The sequence below is a fragment of the Rhinoraja longicauda genome, chromosome 11, assembly GCF_053455715.1.
Source record: "Rhinoraja longicauda isolate Sanriku21f chromosome 11, sRhiLon1.1, whole genome shotgun sequence".
In the NCBI taxonomy this organism is placed as follows: domain Eukaryota; kingdom Metazoa; phylum Chordata; class Chondrichthyes; order Rajiformes; family Arhynchobatidae; genus Rhinoraja; species Rhinoraja longicauda.
Genome location: NC_135963.1, coordinates 15,112,571 through 15,135,661, shown reverse-complemented (window position 1 = coordinate 15,135,661; position 23,091 = coordinate 15,112,571). Strand labels below are relative to the sequence as shown.

General features: G+C 45.3%; 1 protein-coding gene across 8 annotated transcripts in view; it reads left to right on the top strand.

Annotated features, from left to right (window-relative positions):
• The window catches only part of hyi (hydroxypyruvate isomerase), a 30,242-nt gene extending 10,462 nt beyond the window's left edge, over nt 1–19,780 (top strand). For 3 of the 8 annotated variants that reach the window (XM_078408311.1, XM_078408312.1, XM_078408310.1), the window contains exons 2-10: nt 1,772–1,978; nt 3,108–3,219; nt 5,015–5,210; nt 6,675–6,753; nt 7,309–7,362; nt 10,942–10,991; nt 13,917–13,986; nt 18,106–18,240; nt 18,982–19,780. In XM_078408311.1, the coding sequence (XP_078264437.1) occupies nt 1,777–1,978; nt 3,108–3,219; nt 5,015–5,210; nt 6,675–6,753; nt 7,309–7,362; nt 10,942–10,991; nt 13,917–13,986; nt 18,106–18,240; nt 18,982–19,034 (951 nt within the window). In that variant the 5' untranslated portion in view covers nt 1,772–1,776 and the 3' untranslated portion in view covers nt 19,035–19,780. Of the gene's footprint in view, nt 1–531; nt 665–1,771; nt 1,979–3,107; nt 3,220–5,014; nt 5,211–6,674; nt 6,754–7,308; nt 7,363–10,941; nt 10,992–13,916; nt 13,987–18,105; nt 18,241–18,981 lie in introns of those variants that run through there. The other 5 variants (XM_078408317.1, XM_078408314.1, XM_078408313.1 and 2 more) reach the window with 5 other exon arrangements.
• The last annotated feature ends 3,311 nt before the right edge of the window (nt 19,781–23,091 follow it).

The window sequence follows — 23,091 nt, the reverse complement described above, 5'->3', positions numbered from 1 at the left end:
ACCCTTTCCAGGGGTCTTTCTTCTCTGGCTGTTCGGTGGCGGGGGAGGCCAAGATTCATTGGCAATGACTGCGGGTTAATGGACTGCTTCCACCAAAGCTTTACATTGTTTATAAAAGTAATTATTCGCCATCCTCCCACTTTGCTCAATTTCACGTTGATGCATTCTCCACATCAGTGCACTCTAATTATTGGCTCAACTCACACTAGCACCAGTGTTGATGCTGAATACCATTCACTGATTTTGGCACAATTAATAAATTGTCCTCGTGCTATGTGAGTATTGGTTGTCAGGGTTACCGGGACACCGTTGAATGCCACTCTTCACTGATGGACAACAGCAGTCAAAGACTGAACCCAGCTGAGATTCCTTCCAGTCAAATCAATTCGGCGTTGAAAATATCTGCAGCAAATCTTTACAACTACATGTCTGGACGGCTACAACTCCACACCCCCAACACGTAAGGAACATCAGAGAACCTGAGTCCCCAGGAATGAAGGAGATTACGAAAAGAGGTGAACATGGCCCAGTCCATCACGGGCATTGACCTCTCCACTATCGAAAGGAGCTATTGGAGCAGTTGGCTCAAAAAGGCAGCCAACACCATCAAGGACCCACACCACCCTGGCCACACCCTCGTTTCACTCCTGCCATCGGGAAGGAGGTTCGGCAGTCTGAATACTGTAATGTCCAGCTTCAGGAACAGCTTCTTCCCAACAACCTATTGGGTTGTTCCTTTAGGAAGGAGATGAGGAGGCTATTGAACACTACGAACCCCAACAAAACTCCAAACTACAAACTGCCTTGGTGATAAAGGATGGGTGACGTTTCGGGCCGTGACCCGAAACATTACCCATCCTTTATCTCCAGGGATGCTGCCTGACCCGCTGGGTTACTCCAGCACTTTGTGTCTATCTTTGGAATGTACCAGCATCTGCAGTTCCTTCCTACATGTACAAACTGCCCTTGGATACACGAGGGCCTTCAGACTTTGTTTTGCTCTTTGAACTATGTTTGCTTTTTTATTTACTGAACATCTTTTTTAATGTTATTAAAAAATATATTATATTATTTCATATATATAGATTAGTTCATTATATTATCTAATGAGTACTGTGTTTATGAGCCCGTTGTGCTAATTCAAGTCAGAATGTCATTGTTCCGCTTCAGTACCTATAAAACACTCTTGACTTGAGGTGTTCTTGTTATGTGGAAGCATTCACCACCTCTGGAGTAGACAGCAAGTCCAGAGCACAACACACAACATGAATGCGGACGATTACGTTTACACTCTGGAGTTAACGTTTAAGATATCGGTAGCTGAAATGATGTTAAATTGGAATTAATGGTTAAGAACGATCACACCTGGTGTGGAGTCATGTTGAAGAAGAATAATGGCACCTAATTGAATTTTCAAGTGTGATCACAAAAACAGAGGGGGGGGGGCAATTTCTCACAAAAAGTATTGATGATTTTGTCTATTAAATTTGCTCAATAAAACACCGGTAGAACAGTATGACTTGTCTTAATCAAAGCTGTTTATTGCCTTTTAAATTGATGAGGGATATCCATTAAAGGCAAACTGTGTGGCAAAGTGGAATCATAGCAATTCAGTCCGACTCTTCAATATGTGTAATAACTGTGTGGTAATAGTTTCATACAGACTAATCCCGACTCTCAATCTAGCTTTGATTCCATGTGCTTCAGAGGATGTGGCTTTATCGCTTTTCAAAGTGTTTCCCTCGTGATCTTGCTGGCATTTTCTTTGCAGTGCCAATGCCGTGCCCCCACCGTTTTGCTGCCAACATCTCCTGGCTGTTCCCGGAGGTGGATTCGCTGGTGCAGAGAGTGAATGCCGCTGCCTGCGCGGGGTTCCAGGCAGTGGAGGTCGCCTGGCCTTACGATACTGAAGCCACAGAGCTGAACAAAGAACTGGAGAAATATGGAGTGGAGCTTGTCCTGATTAATACCCCGCCAGGTAAATATGCCAACTGAGCTAATGTGACAGGCGGCACAGTGGCACCACTGGTCGAGCTGCTGCCTCCCACGCCAAAAACCCGGGTTCCATCCCGACCTCGGGTGCTGTCTGCGTGGAGTTTGCGCGCTCTGAGTGGGAAAGGGCCAGGTCAGAATGATCGCTGCGAAAAAAAGGCACAAATTCTTGGAGAAATTCGCAAGTGATAGGAGCAGAATTAGGCCATTCAGCCCATCAAGTCTACTCCATCTTTCAATCATGGCTGATCTATCTTTACCTCTTAACCCCATTCTCCTCCCCATAACCCCTGAAACTCGCACAAATTAAGAATCTATATCTACCTTAAAAATATTGATTGACTTGGCCTCCACAGTGTTCTGTGGCAATGAAATCCAGAGATTCACCACCCTCTGACTAAAGAAATTCCTCCTCATCTCCTTCCTAAAGGAACGTCCTTTAATTCTGATGCGATGACCTCTGATCCTAGATTCTCCCGCAAATTGCATCTCAGGAAGGCATGGATGGGCGATGAATTGGGTCGGGACTCTTCCTCTCTTTGGATCACTGTGGGAATAGGAAGGGGAGTTAAATGGTTAGCTCTAGGATCCTCCTCCCAGCCCTGCTCTGGGACCCTCCTTCCCTCTTCTGTCCCAGCCCCAGTTCTACCTCAGTCACGGCTTAATAATGGGACCAAAGGCCACAAGGTAGACTGGCCCTACCTTCACCCTGCATCTCCAAGGTGTTGCCCTGTAACCACCATCACTGCCCTGTAGAGATCACTGCTGCCCTTCCTTCACCCACACAGAGAGACAAAAACATAGAAACGTACAAAATAGGTACAGGAGTAGGTCATTTGGCCCTTCGAGCCAGCACCGCCATTCAATATGATCATGGCTGATCATCCAAAATCAGTACCCCGTCCCTGCTTTCTCCCCGTATCCCTTGATTCCTTTAGCCCTAAGAGCTCTATCTAACTCTCTCTTGGAAAACATCCAGCGAATTGGCCTCCACTGCCTTCTGTGGCAGAGAATTCCACAGATTCACAACTCTCTGGGTGAAAAAGTCTTTCCTCATCTCAGTCCTAAATGGCCTCCCTACCACTTTTATTTTGCGACGGTCTTTTAATTTGTAGGGAATAAAGAAAGAGGAGAACTTGGGCTTGGAGCGGATCCGAAGCAGCAGGCCGAGTTCCGCAGAGGGTTGGACCAAGCAGTGCAGTATGCCAAGGCTGTGCACTGCAAGCGGTAAGCATCGGCCCCGCGCCCGTGTTGAATAGGCTTCGACAATTGACCCATCTGTAAGGATCGCAAGCACGGGGAGAAGAAGAGGGAAAGAGCTGAACCTGGGACGAGGAGGAAAGGGGGGGTGGGGGGGGGGGCAAGAGGAAGGTTGGTGAGGGTAAGAGGGTCCCAGGGCAGGGTCGGGGGGAGCAAGAGGAAGGTTGGTGAGGGTAGGAGGGTCCCAGGGCAGAGTCGGGGGGAGCAAGAGGAAGGCTGGTGAGGGTAGGAGGGTCCCAGGGCAGAGTGGGGGGGAGGAAAGCAGGGTCTCAGTGCAAGGCTGGGGGAAGAGAGAAGGTTCTCGGATCAGAGCTGGGACAGAGAGGGAAGGAGGGTCTCACTGCAGGGCTGGGAGAGGAGGGGATGGGGGATGCTGGGGCTAACCATGTAACTCCTCTTCCCATTTCCACACTGATCCGAAGAGAGGAAGGGTTCCAACCCGAATCATCGCCCATCCATATCCTCCTGAGATGCTGTCTGACCCAATTAGTTTCCAGCACATTTTTCCTTCCCTATCTTTCCGTCCTGGGCCTCCTCCATTGTTGAAGTGAGACCACACGCAACATGGAGGGACAGCACCTCCTTTTCCACTTGGATCCCTTATACCCACCAATATTAACATTGAACGCTCCAATTTCAAGTAATACCTCTTTCCCCCACTCTCTCTTTCCCCTGCCCTCCCCCACCCGCCCACCATTTCTCCTACCATCACCCACCACCCTAGTCACCCTGCTCCTTTCCCCTCCTCTGACACTCATCTCTCCTCCCCTGCTCCCATTTTTTTAATTTTCTCCTCTCCTTTTTGCCTCCCCTTCCCCCCCCTGCCACCCATATCCCACCATCCAGCTTCACTGTTCACTCCCCTTCTCTACTTGTGTCTCTCTCTTGCCTGCTTTTCACCTCCACCCTTTGCCACTATCTCCACCCCTCTATTAATCACCCCCCCCTCTCACCTTTATCTACCTGACCATATTTTGCCCCACTCCACCTCTCTGTTCCAGCTATTCCAGCCCCCCCCCCCCCTCAGTATGAAGGAAAGTCCCAGCCCAAAACGTCACCTGTCAATTCTTTCCACGGATGCTGCCTGACCAACTGTGTTTTTCCAGCACTTTTGTTTTTTGCCAAGTGTTCCCAGTATTCCCTGACTTTGGAATCATAATCTGAGTGATTGCAAGTCAGTTTGCAATCAGGCAGTTAGAAAATTTGAGTTCCGATTAAAATAAAACCCATGAATAAACTAGTCGTACCGGTGAAAAGTAAGGTGCCCATAAAGCAATTAGATCATTAGTACAAATACCACCGGGTTCCCAAACATCCAAAGATAGACACAAAAACCTGGAGTAATTTCAAACGACGTCTTCAGTCCGAAGAAGGGTCTCGACCCGAAACGTCACCTATTCCTTTTCTCCAGAGATGCTGTTTGACCCGCTGAGTAACTCCAGCTTTTGGTGTCCATCTTCGGTTTAAACCAGCATCTGCGGTTCCTTCCTACACGGTTCCCAAATACCCGTTAGGTAAAGAGGAACCTGTCTTCCATACACCGACGGGCCGATGTGTGATTTGCGCCTCACACCTTTGTGGTTGACTCTTATGAAAGTGACCCAAGAAGCCACAAAATTGGATCAAAGTAGGACAATTAAAGATGAAGAATAAATGCCAACTTTTGCCAGAGATATCTGTGGCCTCAGAATGAGTAAAACAACAGACGCGATCTAAACTACGAAATGTTTTTCATAGCTGCACTGCTCTTCTTTCTGCAAAGGATCCATTTGATGGCAGGACGTGTTCCAACGGGCCTGGACAGAACAACGGTTGCCATGGAGATGGAGGCCACGTTTATTGAAAACCTGAAATATGCAGCAGATGTCCTCTCAAAGGTAGACTGGGGTCGAGGACAAGTGCCTCGTGGAGAGCATGGTGAAGATGACTGTGTGAAACTCTCACTTCCCACTAAAACTGTAAGCTTAATCACTTCCCAGCTCTCGCTGTTGTTGGGATTCGCTGCTACATCCGAATAGATTCATATCTGGCAGCTTAATGGTTAAAAACAATTGGTTGATGGTTATTGCTGTCACCAGGGAGATTATACACTGGTAATAGTATTCGACATTCGGCAATAGTAAGGGTGGCACGGTGGCGCAGCGGTAGAGTTGCTGCCTTACAGCGCTTGCAGCGCCAGAGACCCGGGTCGATCCCAACTATGGGTGTTGTCTGTACGGAGTTTGTATGTTCTCCCTGTGACTGCGTGGGTTTTCTCTGAAATCTTTGGTTTCCTCCCACACTCCAAAGACATACAGGTTTGTAGGTTAATTGGCTTGGTATAAGTGTAAATTGTCCCTAGTGTGTGTATAGGATAGTGTCAATGTGCGGGGATCGCTGGTCGGTGTGGACTTGGTGGGTGCCTGTTTCCGCGCTGTTTCTCTAAACTAAACTAAACTGAATCATTGATAGCAATAGTTGGTGACATTAGGTACAGATTCACAATATTAGAACAGTTAACATTGAGAATAGAAACTATGAATGTTCCTACCATTATTGTTATCAATAGCTGATATGATTAGATAATAGTAATTGTAAAACACACAATATGCGTAATTATCATGTCACACTGTGGTTGGCTTGATATTAATTGTAATCGTATATTGTCTTTCCGCTGACTGGTTTGCACGCAACAAAAGCTTTTCACTGTACCTCGGTACACGTGACAATAAACTCAAACTCAAACACTATCAATTTATTCACAAAATGCTGGAGTAACTCAGCAGGTCAGGCAGCATCTCGCGAGAGAAGGAATGGGTGACGTTTCGGGTCGAGACCCTTCTTCAGACCCGAAGAAGAAGGGTCTCGACCCGAAACGTCACCCATTCCTTCTCTCCCGAGATGCTGCCTGACCTGCTGAGTTACTCCAGCATTTTGTGAATAAATCGATTTGTACCAGCATCTGCAGTTATTTTCTTATCAAACACTATCAATATCAGTGATTAATGAGATTACACTATTGATACTAGTAACTGGATTCTCTTCGTAGAACTTTGATCTTTTGACCCCTGTTGTGTTCTCCTCTTTTGCATGCTGTGTTATAACTGCAGCATAAACAGTCCCCTGTATCAAATTCATGCCTGTATGAGTCCATTGTCCATTATGAAGCTCCATTGTTCTGACCCCTGGGAGGAGTGGAGAGCAGAAGTGCAGGAAGGAACTGCAGATGCTGGTATAAACCGAGGGTAGACGCAAAAAACTGGAGTAACTCAGCGGGACAGGCAGCATCTCTGGAGAGAAGGAATGGGTGACGTTTCAGATCGAGGTCCTTCCTCAGGCCACACTGTACCTACCCACCTGCCCAGAAAAAAGTGCCTGAAACTTTCCATCTCCGTTCTCTCACGAATTCTGGACTGAGCACGCTTTTTCTTGCTTTCAACCAGGAAGGAATCATGGGGTTGATCGAACCCATTAACACGCGGATCACCGATCCCTGCTACTTCCTAGATACCCCACACCAAGGTAAGAGAGAACTCGCAAGGGGAAGGTCAACAATAGAGCCCGCACTGCTGGGTTATCTCGGGATGGCGGAATTGACAAACGATGAAAGAATGGATCGACCGGGCTTATATTTACTGAAATTTAGAAGGATGAGAGGGGATCTTATAGAAACATATAAAATTATTAAGGGTTTCGACAGGCTGGACGATGCAGGAAAAAAGTTCCCGATGTTGGGGGAGTCCAGAACCGGGGGTCACAGTTTAAGAATAAGGGGTAGGCCATTTAGGACTGAGAATAGGATTTTGTTTTTCACCCAGAGAGTTGTGAATCTGTGGAATTCTCTGCCACAGGCGGCAGTGGAGGCCAATTCACTGGATGTTTTCAAGAAAGAGTTACTGTAGACATAGCTCTTAGGACTAACGGAATTAAGGGATATGGGGAGAAAGCAGGAACGGGGTACTGATACTCAGCCATGATCATATTGAATGGCGGTGCTGGCTCGAAGGGTCGAATGGCCTATTCCTGCACCTATTTTCTATGTTTCTAATGTTTGGGCTTAAATTTGCACACTTTTAGATGGAATCACAAATGAAATCTCCTTGGGCTCACTTTCCCCACTGCGACTGATTGGTAGGAACGTAACATGAATTAAAAATAAATGAATGGAAAATCTATGAACTATTAGTGTATTAAAAAGATTCTGTCTGCATGTATTTCATGTCCACTTGGCTATATTTATGATGGAAACTGTCTTTCTGTAATTGCACGAACTGCACAGTGAAGACATGATAGATCATCAGTTCCACATCTCCTTGCTCCCTGGCTTCTGTCCAGGTAAACCTCTGCAATCACTCCCAATTCTAAAACTGCTGCTGTTTTTTACCCACTGCAGCATTTGTATGAGGATGTGTCTTGGGCAGTAACCTAGGCTTGGGAGTGAGTTGTGTCCGCTATATTTCTGAGGGGCTGTCGAGCCCAATGTTTAGTTTTAGTTTTAGTTTTAGTACAGAGATACAGCCAGGAAACAGCCCTTCGGCCCACCGAGTCCGGGCCAGCCAGCGATTATCCGCACCGTCGTTCTATCCCACACACCAGGGACAATTTACTGAAGCCAATTAACTTGCACTTCTTTGCAATGTAGGAGGAAACTGGAGCACCCGGGGAATCGCTAGTTTGTTGACTGAAGCATATGAGAGAACATGTGTCTGAAAATGTTTCCACTTGTAGAAAATATAGAACAACAGGGCACTATTTGCCTGTTTAAGATGAGGCAGCATACAATATACATTAAAGACTTGGATGAAGGGATTAAAAGTGCCATTAGCAAATTTGCAGATGATACAAAGCTGGGTGGCAGTGTGAACTGTGAGGAAGATGCTATGAGGTTGCAGGGTGACTTGGACAGGTTGTGTGAGTGGGCGGATGCATGGCAGATGCAGTTTCATGTGGATAAGTGTGAGGTTATCCACTTTGGTGGTAAGAATAAGAAGGCAGATCTGGGTGTCCTAGTGCATTAGTCACTGAAAGGAAGCATGCAGATACAGCAGGCAGTGAAGAAAGCCAATGGAATGTTAGCCTTCATAACAAGAGGAGTTGAGTACAGGAGCAAAGAGGTCCTTCTACAGTTGTATAGGGCGCAAGTGAGAACGCACCTGGAGTACTGTGTGCAGTTTTGGTCTCCAAATTTGAGGAAGGATATTCTTGCTATTGGGGGCGTGCAGGGTAGGTTCACTAGGTTAATTCCCGGAATGGCAGGACTGTCATATGTTGAAAGACTGGAGCGGCTAGGCTTGCATACACTGGAATTTAGAAGGATGAGAGGGGATCTTATCGAAACATGTAAGATTATTAATGGGTTGGACATGTTAGAGGCAGGAAACATGTTCCCAATGTTGGGGGAGTCCAGAACCAGGGGTCACAGTTTAAGAATAAGGGGTAGGCCATTTAGAACGGAGATGCAGGAAAAACTTTTTCAGTCAGAGAGTTGTAAATCTGTGGAATTCACTGCCTCAGAAGGCAGTGGAAGCCAATTCTCTGAATGCTTTCAAGAGAGAACTAGATAGAGCTCTTAAGGATAGCGGAGTCAGGGGGTATGGGGAGAAGGCAGGAACGGGGTACTGATTGAGAGTGATCAGCCATGATCACATTGAATGGTGGTGCTGGCTCGAAGGGCCGAATGGCCTCCTCCTGCACCTATTGTCTATTGTCATAGTGACCCAGCGGCGCAGCGGTAGTAGAGTTGCTGCCTTACAGCCCCAGAGACCCGGGTTCAATCCTGACTACGGCTGCTGTCTTTACGGAGTTTGTACGTTCTTCCTGTAACTTCGTGGGTTTTCTCCGGGTGCTCCGGTTTCCTCCCACACTCCAAAGACGTTCAGGTTTGTAGGCTAATTGACTTCTGTAAATTGTCCATTAATGTGTAGGATAGAACTAGCATATGGGTGGTCACTGGTTGGCGTGGACTTGGTGGGCTGAATGGCCTGTTTTCATGTTGTATCTTTTCACTAAACTAAACAGGAGCACGCTAGTTAAAAATGAGAAGATTGCCCACTTAAAATGGATGTAGATTGTTTTTCTCTGTGAGTCATTGGAACTCTCTCCCTCAAACAATAGTAGAAGCAGTCTTGTTTCCACGATTGTTGTGGAAACAAGACTGTGGAAACACAAAGTTTAAGGCAGAGGTAGATGGATTATTGATAATCAAGGAGATGAAAGGTTAACAGATGTGTAGGAAAGAACTACAGATGCTGGTTTAAATCGAAGGTAGACACAAAATGCTGGAGTGACTCAGTGGGACAGGCAGCATCTCTGGAGAGAAGGAACGGGTGACATTTTGGATCGAGACCCTTCTTCAGATGAAAGGTTAACCTGGGTAGACTGGAACATGTAGCCAAGGTTACAAGTGGATCAGTCACGATCTTATTAAATGACACACCAGGCGCACGGACTGAACAACCTGCCCTGCTCTTAGTTTGTATAGAAGAAAAAACTATTGCGGGGTTGGTGCTGGGACTAATTGGATGGTCATACGAAATGCTGTCAGCAAAGTGATTTGAAGTGATTTCCTTTGGTGGGGTATAATTTTGCTGTTATTTTCCCCATAAAATACCTGTCTTGGAGATGAAATTAATTGCTAAGTTTTCTCTGCAGTTTTCAATCAATCACTCGATGTAAATACCAGCCCTCTTGCCTCTGCACTGAGTTCACATAAACCACCAACTCTGACACTCCAAAAGCTGTAGCCTTCGGCCAAGTCCCAACGGAACGAAACCACCAGCCTGTAAAGTTCGTACACTCGGATAATTAGTTGCAGCATTGGGGCTTGGAATCACAATGGAGCTCTGCGGTTCAGTTTAGTTTAGTTTATTTAATTTAGGGATGCAGTGCGGAAACAGGCCCTTCAGCCCACCGAGTCCGTGCCGACCAGCGATCCTTGCACACTAACACTATCCTGCACACCAGGGACAATTTAGTTTAGTTTAGGATACAGCGTGGAAACAGGCCCTTCGACCCACCGAGTCCGCACAGACAATAGACAATAGGTGCAGGAGGAGGCCATTCGGCCCTTCGAGCCAGCACCGCCATTCAATGTGATCATGGCTGATCATTCTCAATCAGTACCCCGTTCCTGCCTTCTCCCCATACCCCCTGACTCCGCTGTCCTTAAGAGCTCTATCTAGCTCTCTCTTGAATGCATTCAGAGAATTGGCCTCCACTGCCTTCTGAGGCAGAGAATTCTCACACCAGTGATCCCCACACATTGACACTATCCTACACACGCTAGGGACAATTAACATCTATACGAATCCAATTAACCTACAAACCTGTACGTCTTTGGAGCGTGGGAGGAAACCAAATATCTTGGGGAAAACCCACGCGGTCACGGGGAGCACATACAAACTCCGTACAGACAGCACCCGTAGTCAGGATTGAACCCGGGACCCTGGCGCTGTAAGGCAGCAACTCTACCGCTGCGCCACACTGCTGCCCACTATCCTACACGCACTAGGGACAATTTACATTTACACCAAAGCCAATTAACCCACAGACCTGTGCGTCTTGGGAGTGCGGGTGGAAACCGGAGCATCCCGGTGAAAACCCACGCGGCGCAGGGGGAGACCGTACAAACTCCACACAGTTTGCTGGAGGTAGTTGCCGTCTTTGCGGATCGATTAGGAAGATTGAAAGAGGATGTGCTGTTTGTTGCAGCCGTGAAGATCTTGCAGCAGGTGGATCGGCCCAACCTGAAGCTGCAGCTGGTGAGTGACACTGAGCACTGACGATGGTCCCCGTCCTTCCCAAGCAACCAGAGATTGAGGACGAAGGAGCCGGGGGTTCAGGGGGGACTGGTTCGGTGGGTTACAGAAGCAGCAACGGGAACTCCAATGAATCAATAATGTAATCTCAGTTGACGAGGGATACCAGCCGGAATATTGATAAGTTTATGCTCCAGGAGCAGAATTAGGCCATTCAGCCCATCAAGCCTACTCCACCATTCAATCACGGCTGATCTGTCTTTCCCTCTCAACCCCATTCTCCTGCCTTCTCCCCGTAACCCCTGACACCCGTACTAATCAAGTATCTGCCAGTCTCTGCCTCAAAAATATCCATTGACTTGGCCTCCACGGCCGTCTGCGGCATTGTATTCTGCAGATTCACCGCCCTCTGACAAGAAATTCCTCCTCATCTCCTTTCGAAAGGTGCGTCCTTTTATTCTGAGGCTTCGGCCTCAGTCGATGTTGATCCCACAGCCATTGTAGGTTTGTAAAGTGACAGGATCATTTCTGGGGGCAATCCAGCGCAGAGAAATCTCCACTAATTTGAAGTTCCCCAAGTCTGGATCCTGAGCCTGCAGTGAGGACGTGGGTCCACATCAAGTAAACGCATGGTCCCAGCTGGTAAAGCCGACCGCAGCCGCGGCAGAGGACGGTTAATTCCCTTATTTAATATTAATATAGCTTTAGGTATAGTAAATAATTAATAAGAGTTGGTGAAGGAATCACAATGAAACTCGTCGGCAGTGGACCTGGGAGGGAAGCGCTGCCGATTCTGCCGGTGTGTGATCGTTTGCCGTGATTTTCTACTGATCACCGCAGACAACAGGGACGAGTGTAGGGGCCGCTGCTGTTTGCAATCTACATCATGGACTGGGGATGAAGGGACAGAGTGTTTCTGTAGCCTGGCGCAAGAGTAGCTTGCTTAGCTGGCTGTGAGGAAGCCAAGAAAGGCCTGCAGAGGAATATAGGTAGGATGGTAGACACAAAATGCTGGAGTAACTCAGCGGGTCAGGCAGCATCTCAGGAGAGAAGGAATGGGTGACGTTTTGGGTCAAGACCCTTCTTCAGACTGATGTCAGGGGAGGGGGCGGGACAAAGATAGGATGTAGTCGGAGACAAGAAGACTAGTGGGAGAACCGGGAAGGGGAAGGGGAAAGAGAGGGACAGAGGAACCATCTGAAGTTAGAGAAGTCAATGTTCATACCACTGGGGTGTAAACTGCCCTAGCGAAATATGAGATGCTGTTCCTCCAATTTGCGTTGGGCCAAGTAGGACGATGAGCAAGAAAATGACAGGTAGAACACGACTGAGGAAAATAGGAGTTTCTCCACTTTGAAAGGAAGAATTTTTTTAAAAAACAGATCATTCTTTTAAAAGATTGAGAACACAAGATGGTGTGGTGGTAAGGGACCTAGCGTTTCAGTGCACAAAAGGCAAAGACTTGGCCTTCAGGTGCAGCAAGTAAATTGGAAAAGCGAATGTAACGTTAGCTGTTACTGCAAGGGGGATTGATTCTAAAAGTACGGAGGCTTTACAGAGGCCTGTTGAGACCACACTTGTTCCTCGTGTTAAAGGAAAGGATATTCTTGCACCGAAAGCAGTGCAGAGAATGTTTACTCAGTTGTTTCCTGGAATGAAAGGTTTGATACACGTGGAGATATTGAACAGTTTGGGCATATACTCAGTGTAGTACCAAAGAACAAAATGTCGTCTAATTGAAGAGTGAAAGGATTGTGAGGGAGATCGATGGGGCGGATGCTGAGAGGATGTTTTCCGGAGTGCGGAGATCTGGGAAGGCAGAGGGGGAAAAAAGGAATTTATTTTCCCTGAAGATCATGATCATGACTCTTGTGGATTTCCTACCACGCAGAGCTGAGGAGGCAGAGGCTGTGAACATATTCAAAGGTTCTCTCGAAGAGAACCTGGATATGGCGTTGAGGCCAAGATTGGATCTACAGTTCTCACATTGAATGGTGGAGCTGACCTGAGGAGCTGAGTGTCCTACTCTTCCTCCTGTCCTTATGATCTTCTATTTGCAAGGGTTTATTGCTGCAAGTTGGCTTCGTGCAATGCATGCATCTTATCTGCGTGACAAATTTGAGAGATACAGCAAGGGAACAGGCCCTTCCACCCACCGAGTCCATGCTGACTATCACTCACCCGTTCACACTAGTTCAATGTTACCCCACTTTTTGCATCCTACACCCAAGGGGCAAATTTGCTGAGGCCGAATAACCTGCGAACATGCACGGCTTTGGACAGGGAGAACGTGCAAACTCCGCCCAGACAGCACCCAGAGTCAGGATCGAGCCCGGGTGCCCAGCAGCTCTACCACCGCACCACTTTGCCGCCTTTGTCTGCAATGTTCCCAAGGAACTGGTGCATGAGATGCACCCATGGTTCTCCCCATAGGTCACCTGTTGCCTGCAGGGCATGGCAAGTGGCACTAATTCTTTGAAAGTCGCTGCTCACAACATATACTCTCAGTTCATAGTCCTCTCTCGGTAAACATCCGCAGTCTCTGAATGAAAACACTGCCTCATTGTTACCCAAAATTCAGAATCGCCATCCCTGTAATGGAATCAGGTAAATATGCTTACCACTGAATGGGATAGTTGAGAGGAGATTCCATTGATGCACGAGAGGCAAGTAGATAAGCGTGAGAGAAAGAGAAACTGGGATGAATGTGTTAATAAAGTCAATTGAGATGGGAGGGGGGCAGGAGCAATTCCACCTGTTGACCCAGCGATTGATCGCGGGACACCGGCCGCATTCTTGTGCTGTGAACTGTTTCCTGGTGAGTGATTACATTTCTACAAATATAATATGTGTTTGTGTTTGATCCCTCGTGTTGTGACAATACGCTGTGACTTGTGCCTTTGTGATAACGGCTGTGTTTGGATACAGGACCTGTTTCACTGGCAGATCATGGATGGGAATCTCACTCAGAACATCACCAACTACTTCCCTCTCATCGGCAAGTACTATCTTTCAGTGCACATAGAACATAGAACAGTGCACCACAATGTTAAACTGGTCTAATCTTCCTGTACGTGATTCATATCCCTCTATTCCTTGAACTTCCATGTGCCTGTCTAAAAGCCTTTTAAACACCACTATTGCATCTGCCTGCACCACCACCCCTGGCAATGTGTTCCAGGTCCCCACAGAGGACTCTCTGTAGAAAACATGCCACACACATCTCCATTACACTTTCCCCCTCTCACCTTCTCGCTCTGCCCTCTAGTGTTGGAACATTTTCATGCTGCAAAAAAAGGTTCTGACTGTCTACCCTATCTGTGCCTCATAATTTTGTCTCGTCCTGTCAAGACTCCCCTCAACCTCCGACGTTCCCGACAAAACTGTCCAAGTCTATCCAACCTCTCCCTGTAGCTGAACCCCTCGAATCCAGGCATTGTTTGTGTTTTATAAGAAGTTGCCCAATGAATTCCCCATGTACCAGAGCCAAGCTTTATGGAAACCATTGCTTATAGCAATGCCCACTCATGCCCTATAGATGTGGAACATTATATGTGAACATTATAGACGTGGAACATTGTATGTGAACATTATAGACGTGGAACATTATATGTGAACATTATAGATGTGGGACATTATATGTGAACATTATAGATGGACATTATATGTGAACATTATAGATGTGGGATATTATATGTGAACATTATAGATGGACATTATGTGTGAACATTATAGACGTGGGACATTATATGTGAACATTATAGATGTAGGACATTATAGACGTAGGACATTATATGTGAACATTATAGACATGGGACATTGTATGTGAACATTATAGACGTGGAACATTATATGTGTGCAATGCATAAATATGAACCTCTGCATCATTTTTAGATTTGAGCTCTCTAGAGTATGAATGAATGTTAGTTGTTATCACCTTTGCAGTGATGCAGAAGTAATCATCAAATAAGTTAAATATCGAGCTGACTGAGATGGAAAACGAGAATTGCATTTAAAGATTACACTGAAACACTATCTCATTGCCTTTGTTGCCTTTACATTTAATAATAATTCTAATTCATGATCAGCATCCAAGATTCTACCTTTCATAAACTTGAGGTCATACAAAATTCTACCATTTGAAAGTAACATCTACAAAATCCATCGTGCGTTGATCAATTGAACTCAGTGGGATCTTTACTAGCCCTGCAGTTCCGTCCTTTTTGCTCATCCCTGATTTTACCTGTATTGGCGTTTCTGGCTATAACTTCAATGTGCCTGCAAGTCTCTCCTTGGTGATTGAGAGAGGCTCTTTGGGCAGGACATCAGAAAAACTCCCTTCAAAATTATAAAGTTAGTCATACAATTCAATATATCTTTATTGTCATTGTACAGGGGTACAACGAGATTGGGAATGTGCCTCCCATACGATGCAATAAAATAATTAGCTAGTCAGTATTAATTTAAACAACCCAATGAAACAAATTAGAACAGTTTTAAAACAGAATAAAGTGCAAGTAGATCTGTGCCGGTTCACTGTGCGATGTGACCATCCGGCTCAGCAGGACCGGTTCATAGCAGCTATGGCCCTGGGGATGAAGCTGTTCCTGAGTCTGGAGGTGCGGGCGCAGAAGGCCTTGTATCGTCTGCCCAATGGAAGGAGTTCGAACAGACTGTTGCAGGGGTGTGAAGAGTCTTTGTGGATGCTGGTGGCTTTTCTGAGGCATCGTGTGTTGTAGATGCCCTCCAAGGCTGGTAGCCGTGTTCCGATGGTCCTCTGAGCTCTATGGACTACCCGCTGAAGAGCTTTACTCTCTGCCTCCGTGCAGCTGAGGTACCACACAGGGATGCCATGTGTTAGGATGCTCTCTATGGTGCAGTGGTAGAAGGTCGTCAGCAGCTGTTGGGGCAGACCAGACTTTTTCAGTGTTCTTAGGTAGAACAGTCGTTGCTGTGCCTTCTTGACCAGCGCAGCAGTGTTATTGGACCATGTTAGGCCCTTTGGCCCAACTTGCCCACACAGGCCCACATGTCCCAGCTACGCTACTCCCACCTGCCTGCGTTTGGTCCATATCCCTCCAAACCTGTCCTATCCATGCACCTGTCTAACTGTTTTTTAAATGTTAGGATAATCCCATTCTCAACTACCTCATTATGTATTACGTTCCTGCTGAAATGGGCAGATGTGGTTGATTTAACATCTCATTCCAAGGAAAGCAGTCCTAACTAAGTTGTGCTCCTTCAGTGCAGTTCTAGAATGTGAGCCTATTTAATGCATTGGGGGCCTGGTACTTGCTACCAGCTAACATTGGCTAATAGAGAAATGTTCTAATGTGCCATTGGGAATCCAAATTTCTAAAGCTACAAACTTCATTATTCTGCAAAATAATGCAATAAATTGAAGTACAGAATGTGACTGAGGTCCTCATTCACATACAGGGAATCCTGAAATGGATTGTATTATGTAGAAACAAAGAACTGCAGATGCTGTGTTATACCAAAAACAGGCACAAAGTGCGAGAGTAACTCAACGGGCCAGGCAGCATCTCTGGACAAAAAGCTTGTGCGTGTTTCGGGTCGGGACCCTTCTTCAGACTCCAGTGTGAAGAAAGGTCCTAACCCAAAAAGTCACCCAAGCTTTTTCTCCAGAGATGAATGAATGAATGAATAAGTTTATTGGGCAAGTATGTGCATATACAAGGAATGTGCCTTGGTGCTCCACTCACAAATAACAACACAAACATACAGTTAACACTTAAAGAATAAAGCCATAAACACATCGAAACAATAAGGATACAACATTACGGTCTAAACATGTGGGTGAAAATAAACCAGAGCAAAAAAGAGACTACAGACTTTGGTTATTGAGTAGAGCTACTACTCGTGGAAAAAAAGCTGCCTGGCCCACTAATTTGCTCCAGCACTCTGTGTCTCTCTGTGGATTGTGTTTTGTTTGTTCAGAATAAAATAACCTCCTGCTGAGTTCCAACTGCTGGTCGTGTTGGAAAAAAAATGATTCCTTAACACACAAGGAGTGGTTCAAGATGGAACCATGGCAGTTAAGATGCAGAAGGATTTCCTGTGGTCTTTGTAAAATGTAGCAAATCATTAATTTACAAAAGGTCACAAAGTTTCGCCACGGCTATTGAGATGTTAGGCCAAATGATCCATCTTAATGAATGTCCTGCTAAAGCTTTTTCTCCAGTCATGCATAAAATGTGGATATCACCGGAAAGGCCAGCATTTATTCTTAATCCATTAACAATGCATTAACTGCAGATTGTTAGCATGTTTTTTGAGAGTAGTTAGAAGTCATTGGGTATTTTTAAGGCAAGTTGGTTGGAAGGGCCTGTTTCCACACTGTATAACTCTATGACTCTAATTGTATTAAAAACTTCCTGTCCTTGTGGGTTTTCAACTTGAATCTCCAGATCATTCAGGTGCTGGCTCTGGAGAGGGTCCAGATTCTGGGTCTGGAGGAGGTTTACAAGAATGAATGATGCCAAGAATGAGTAGGTTAACATATCGTGTGTGTCTGAGGGCACTGGGCCTGATTTTGGAGTTTAGAAGAATGAGGAAGGGCCTCATTGAAACATACACAATAGCGAAAGGCTTGGATAGAGTGGATGTGGAGAGGATGTTTCCACTAGTGGGAGAATCTAGGATTAGAGGTCATATCCTCAGAATTAAAGGGCGTTCTTTTAGGTAGGAGATGAGGAGGAATGTGCCTTCTTTGGACAGGAGGGTGGTGAATCTAGTGGAATTCTTTGCCACAGAAGGATGTGGAGGCAAAGTCAGTGGATATATTTAAAGCAGAGATAGATAGATTCTTGATTAGTATGGATGTCAGAGGCTATGGGGAGAAGGCGGGAGAATGGGGTTAGGAGGGCGAGATAGATGATCTTATGATCATTATTCCCGGCCTCTAAATTTCTATTCAATTAGTGTAATCAATATGACGAACATTCCTGACGTTCTTTAAAACGATGCATCTCACTTTGCACGCCATCATATACTCAGTAACATGTGCACAGATCTCTAATGGACAACTTTACGTACTTTCAGTTGAGATTCCCGAAGGATAAAGTACATCTAATGTGTTGTCATTTTGCGTCAGGACACGTCCAAATCGCGCAGGTCCCCAACCGGAATGAACCAGATACTCCTGGAGAGATCAACTACAGCTACATATTCAAACTGCTGGAAACCTTAGGATATCAAGGTTATATAGGCTGCGAGTATACTCCAAAAGGTAAGTTTACCTGGAAAATTATTGTTTTTACATAACTTAATTTAGACACATCAAACATGGACTATGTTAGTATGTAGAAACAAGGAACTGCAGATGCTGGTTTACACAAACGGACACAAAGTGCTGGAGAAACTCGTCAGGGCAGGAAACATCTCTAGAGAACATGGATAGGTGATGTTTCAGGTCGGGGCCCTTCTTCAAACTGGAATACGTTAGTAATCTTAGTACAGCACCAAAGATGGAGCCAAAATGCTGGAGTAACAGTGGGACAGGCAGCATCTGAGGAGAGTAGGAGTTGAGACCCTTCTTCAGACATTCCTTCTCGCCAGAGATGCTGAGTTATTCCAGCATTTTGTGTTTATCTTCAGAATAAACCAGCATCTACAGTTCCTTCTTACACATCTTGCCCATTAACCCTAGGGTTAATTATTGAAAGAGAAATACAAATACATTGTCATCATAGATCAGGACTTTCTTCCTTGTGTAGAATTCATCCCATTCTTTTTATAAAGTTCCAAACAATGTTCCTCCACCAGCCTTTCCCACAGTTCAATCCAGCTCAATGCAACTCACAAGATTAAAACAAAAATCGTCAAAATCCGTCGCCTCCATTTAATCTTTTGCCAACGAATTCTCAGAGCATCAGGTTTGTACATCAGAACAATAAGACCAAACAATAGGTTTTGCAGATACATTTTTAGAAAACCTGGACTTAATCTCTATTGTCTTTAATTAAAACAGGCAACACAATAGATGGCCTTGGCTGGTTGAAGACCCAATGGAGAGAAAATTGACTTTCCCTGCTCAGTTGGCAATGGGGGTGAAGAATAGATGGCTAACCAATCAACAAATAACCGTCTAATTTCCACACAATCAGTTTCTAATTCAGTCTGACCATGCAGCAGGCTGGCAAGAGCAAGTTTCTTTGAGCAAGTGTTCGTCGTATAATCCAGATAACTGGAAAAAGAGCTGGAAAGTAAGCAGACACGAAACCACCAAATTGCAGCTTGGCTCACCAGCTTGGGTCGTGTGGGACCGTCTCACCTGGTAAAGCTCCACAAGAAGATGTCGTGATCCCGACAGATAATCGAACAAAACTCAGCGATGTTCATTTGATTCTGCGACACTCTTCGGTTACCATTGTATCCATTCCTGAAAAGACAGTCCATCGCTCTGTTACTCATCATAACTGGATGATTCGAAATATGTAATCAGCTTTTCTATGTAAAAAAAAAAAGAATTAATCTTCTCAGCCTCAGCAGCTTTTTCTGATTGTTTTCTGATGCTGGAATGAGCACGGAATCTTCTAATTCATCATCAGTAAAACAAATGTTTTGGCTTTATTTCCAATTTCCAGCAGCTGTAGATTTTGTTTTTAAATTCTAATCCCTCATTTTAACTAAGTAGAGTTAATTATTAAACCCTTACGATGTATCATCGACCTACATTCAAATAATCTGCTTTATTCTGCATGAATGATGGCTCGACAGTTTAAAAGCCTTGGATCGAGTCCCTACCCCAGTTTAATAAAATCAAATTTCAGTTCTGTAGTTCATTTTGTGGGCCTGGAATTATTCCTGCTGTTGTTCCCACAGTGGCACAGCTGGTTGAGCTGCTGCCTCACAGCGCCAGAGACACGGGCTCAATCCTGATCTTGGGCGCTGTCTGCGTGGAGTTTTCACGTCCTCCCTGTGACCGCGTGGGTTTCCTCCAGGTGCTCCGGTTTACACCCACATCCCAAAGATGTGTGGGTTTGTTGGTTAATTGGCCTCTGTAAATTGCCCAAAGTGTGTAGGGAGTGAATGTGAGAGTAGGCTAACATGGAACTAGTGTGAACAAGTGATCAATGGTCAGCGTGGGACCAAGGATCTGTTTCCATGTTGCGTCTCTAAACTCTAAACTAAACATTCAGTGGCATATTGATGACATTTTGAACGGAAGATAACAAAACCTGTAATTCATTCCAAGTATCACCTTTTCACCAGTACAAATTTAGAATAACTCATGTCACCTGCCTCCAAGCAGTATCTCCATATCTGAGGTAAAATTTTATTCTTAATAACTTCTCAGCAATTACAAATATTCTGCCTATTCAAATTGTTTTCCTTCACCTTAATTAGAAGACCCAAAGAAAATGTCTCCTGGATAGCTCAATGCATCTCCACCCTTCCTAGTTCCAATTAGACTTTAGAGATACAGCGCGGAAACAGGCCCTTCAGCCCACCAAGTCCACGCCGACCGTACACTAACCCTGTCCTACATTCTAGGGACAATTTACAAGTTTTTACCGAAGACAATTAACCTACAAACCTGTATGTCTTTGGAGTGTGGGAAGAAACCGGATACCCGGAGAAATCCCACGTGGTCACGGGGAGAACGTACAAACTCCGTACAGACAGCACCCTTAGTCCGGATCGAACCCGTGTCTCTGGCGCTGTAAGGCAGCAACTCTACCGCTGGGCCACTGTGCCGGTAGAGTTTTTCTTTACATGTGTCTCCCTTCCTAATGCAGATATTTGCAGTTTCATGATGCATAAAATCCCATTAGAATCCACCATGGTTTCTGGGCACATACAGAAACATAGAAAATAGGTGCAGGAGGAGGCCATTTTGGCCCTTCGAGCCAGCACCGCCATTCATTGCGATCATGGCTGATCATCAACAATCAGTAACCCGTGCCTGCCTTCTCCCCATATCCCTTGATTCCTCTAGCCCCTAGAGCTCTATCTAACACTCTTTTAAATTCATCCAGTGAATTGGCCTCCACTGCCTTCTGTGGCAGAGTTTAATGTTTAATTGGTTTGGGGCTCTAAGCACTGATTATCTTCCTAAGGTTTATTACCTAGCCACTTAGCTGGAAATCATCACCAACACTGATGCACAAACATTCCTCCAGGTTACTTACGAATTATGTGAACAGCAGGGAACCAGTATGCTGTGCTGTTGTTCACTGTCGTTGGAGCAGGAATATTTCCTTTTATCACCAGCTCCGCAGTGCCAAGTTACTGTTCAATCCAGCTGGCACTCTAGTTATTTGTTCCACAAGCTTCATTGTGAATTAAGCAGTTCAAGTTCGAGTCGTTTGAGAGAATATTCCAATGTTGTGAATGGTCATACTCTGTTTGTTTTGCACTGCTACGTATTAGTAAATAACGGGACTGAGCTTAGTTTTTACTCTAGAGATACAGCACAGAATCTAGAGCCCTTTGGCCCACCGAGTCCACGACGACCAGCAATCCTCGTACATCAACACTACCCTACGCACACCAGGGACAATTGACTATTTTACCGAAGCCGACTAGCCTACAAACCTGTACGTTTTTGGAGTGTGGGAGAGAACCGGAGCTCCCGAAGAAAACTCATGCAGGTCATGGGCAGAACGTACATACTCTGTACGGACTGCACCCGTAGTCAGGATCGAACGGGGGTCTCTGGCGTTGTACGGCAGCAACTTTACCACTGAGCCACCATGCGGCCCCAGTTCAAAAGATACATATACACACCCATATCTAACTACTGAAAAGGAGATAAAAGGATGTAATAATTAACCATCTGCACATATTAATTAGGTAACAACAGACACAAGTTATATAATTAAATATTTACAAATATAAAAAAGATTTTAATTTAACCAAATACATTTATTCAGTTTTCTTAATTTCTCATTTGCAAAGATTTGTAAATATTCCTTAATATTTTTCAAGTGGGCAAATTTACAAATCAGAAATGTTTTAAGTAGCAGAGATGGGAGAGGGATATCGTCTAGATTCCCACTCTATCACAAACACTGCTTTTGTTCCCTCCACCCCTCAGACTTTTCCCATAACTGAAACATATTTGATTTGCATCTTTGTTCTGATACAAGGTCATCAGCCTGAAATATTCACTTATTTTCTCTCCCTACATGGCATGTTGTGTATGGACAGCATTCTCCGTTGTTGGCTAAAAGGATAGATTTCTGTCTGGTCCTCTGTCGACCAGTACTGTTTCTATCATGACCTTCAGTCCTGGTCTATCTGGGTATCGGACCGAGATAGAAACATAGAAACATAGAAAATAGGTGCAGAAGGAGACCATTTGGCCCTTCGAGCCAGCACTGCCATTCATTGTGATCATGGCTGATCATCCACAATCAGTAACCTGTGCCTGCCGTCTCCCCATATCCCTTGATTCCACTAGCCCCTAGAGATCTAGATAACTCTCTTTTAAATTCATCCAGTGAATTGGCCTCCACTGCCTTCTGTGGCAGAGAATTCCACAAATTCACAACTTTCTGGGTGAAAAAGCTTCTTCTCACCTCAGTCTTAAAAGGCTTCCCCTTTATTCTTAGACTGTGGCCCCTGGTTCTGGACTCCCCCAACATTTGGAACATCTTTCTTGCATCTAGCTTGTCCAGTCCTTTTATAATTTTATATGTCTCTATAAGATCCCCTCTCATCCTTCTAAACTCCAGTGAATACAAGCCCAGTCTTTCCAATCTTTCCTCATATGACAGTCCCGCCATCCCGGGGATTAACCTCGTGAACCTACGCTGCACTGCCTCAATAGCAAGGATGTCCTTCCTCAAATTAGGAGACCAAAACTGCACACAATACTCCAGATGTGGTCTCACCAGGGCCTGAAACAACTGCAGAAGGACCTATACTCAAATCCTCTCGTTATGAAGGCCAACATGCCATTAGCTTTCCTCACTGCCTGCTGCACCTGCACGCTTACTTTCAGTTAGATAGATCCAAAGAATTCACTGCTATATTTTTTTCCCACCCTGTGCCACACAGGTTCTCATCTGTCCCGTTCTCTCTGGAGATGCTGACTGATACAGCAGCTCATGGAGATCAGCTACCTACCTTG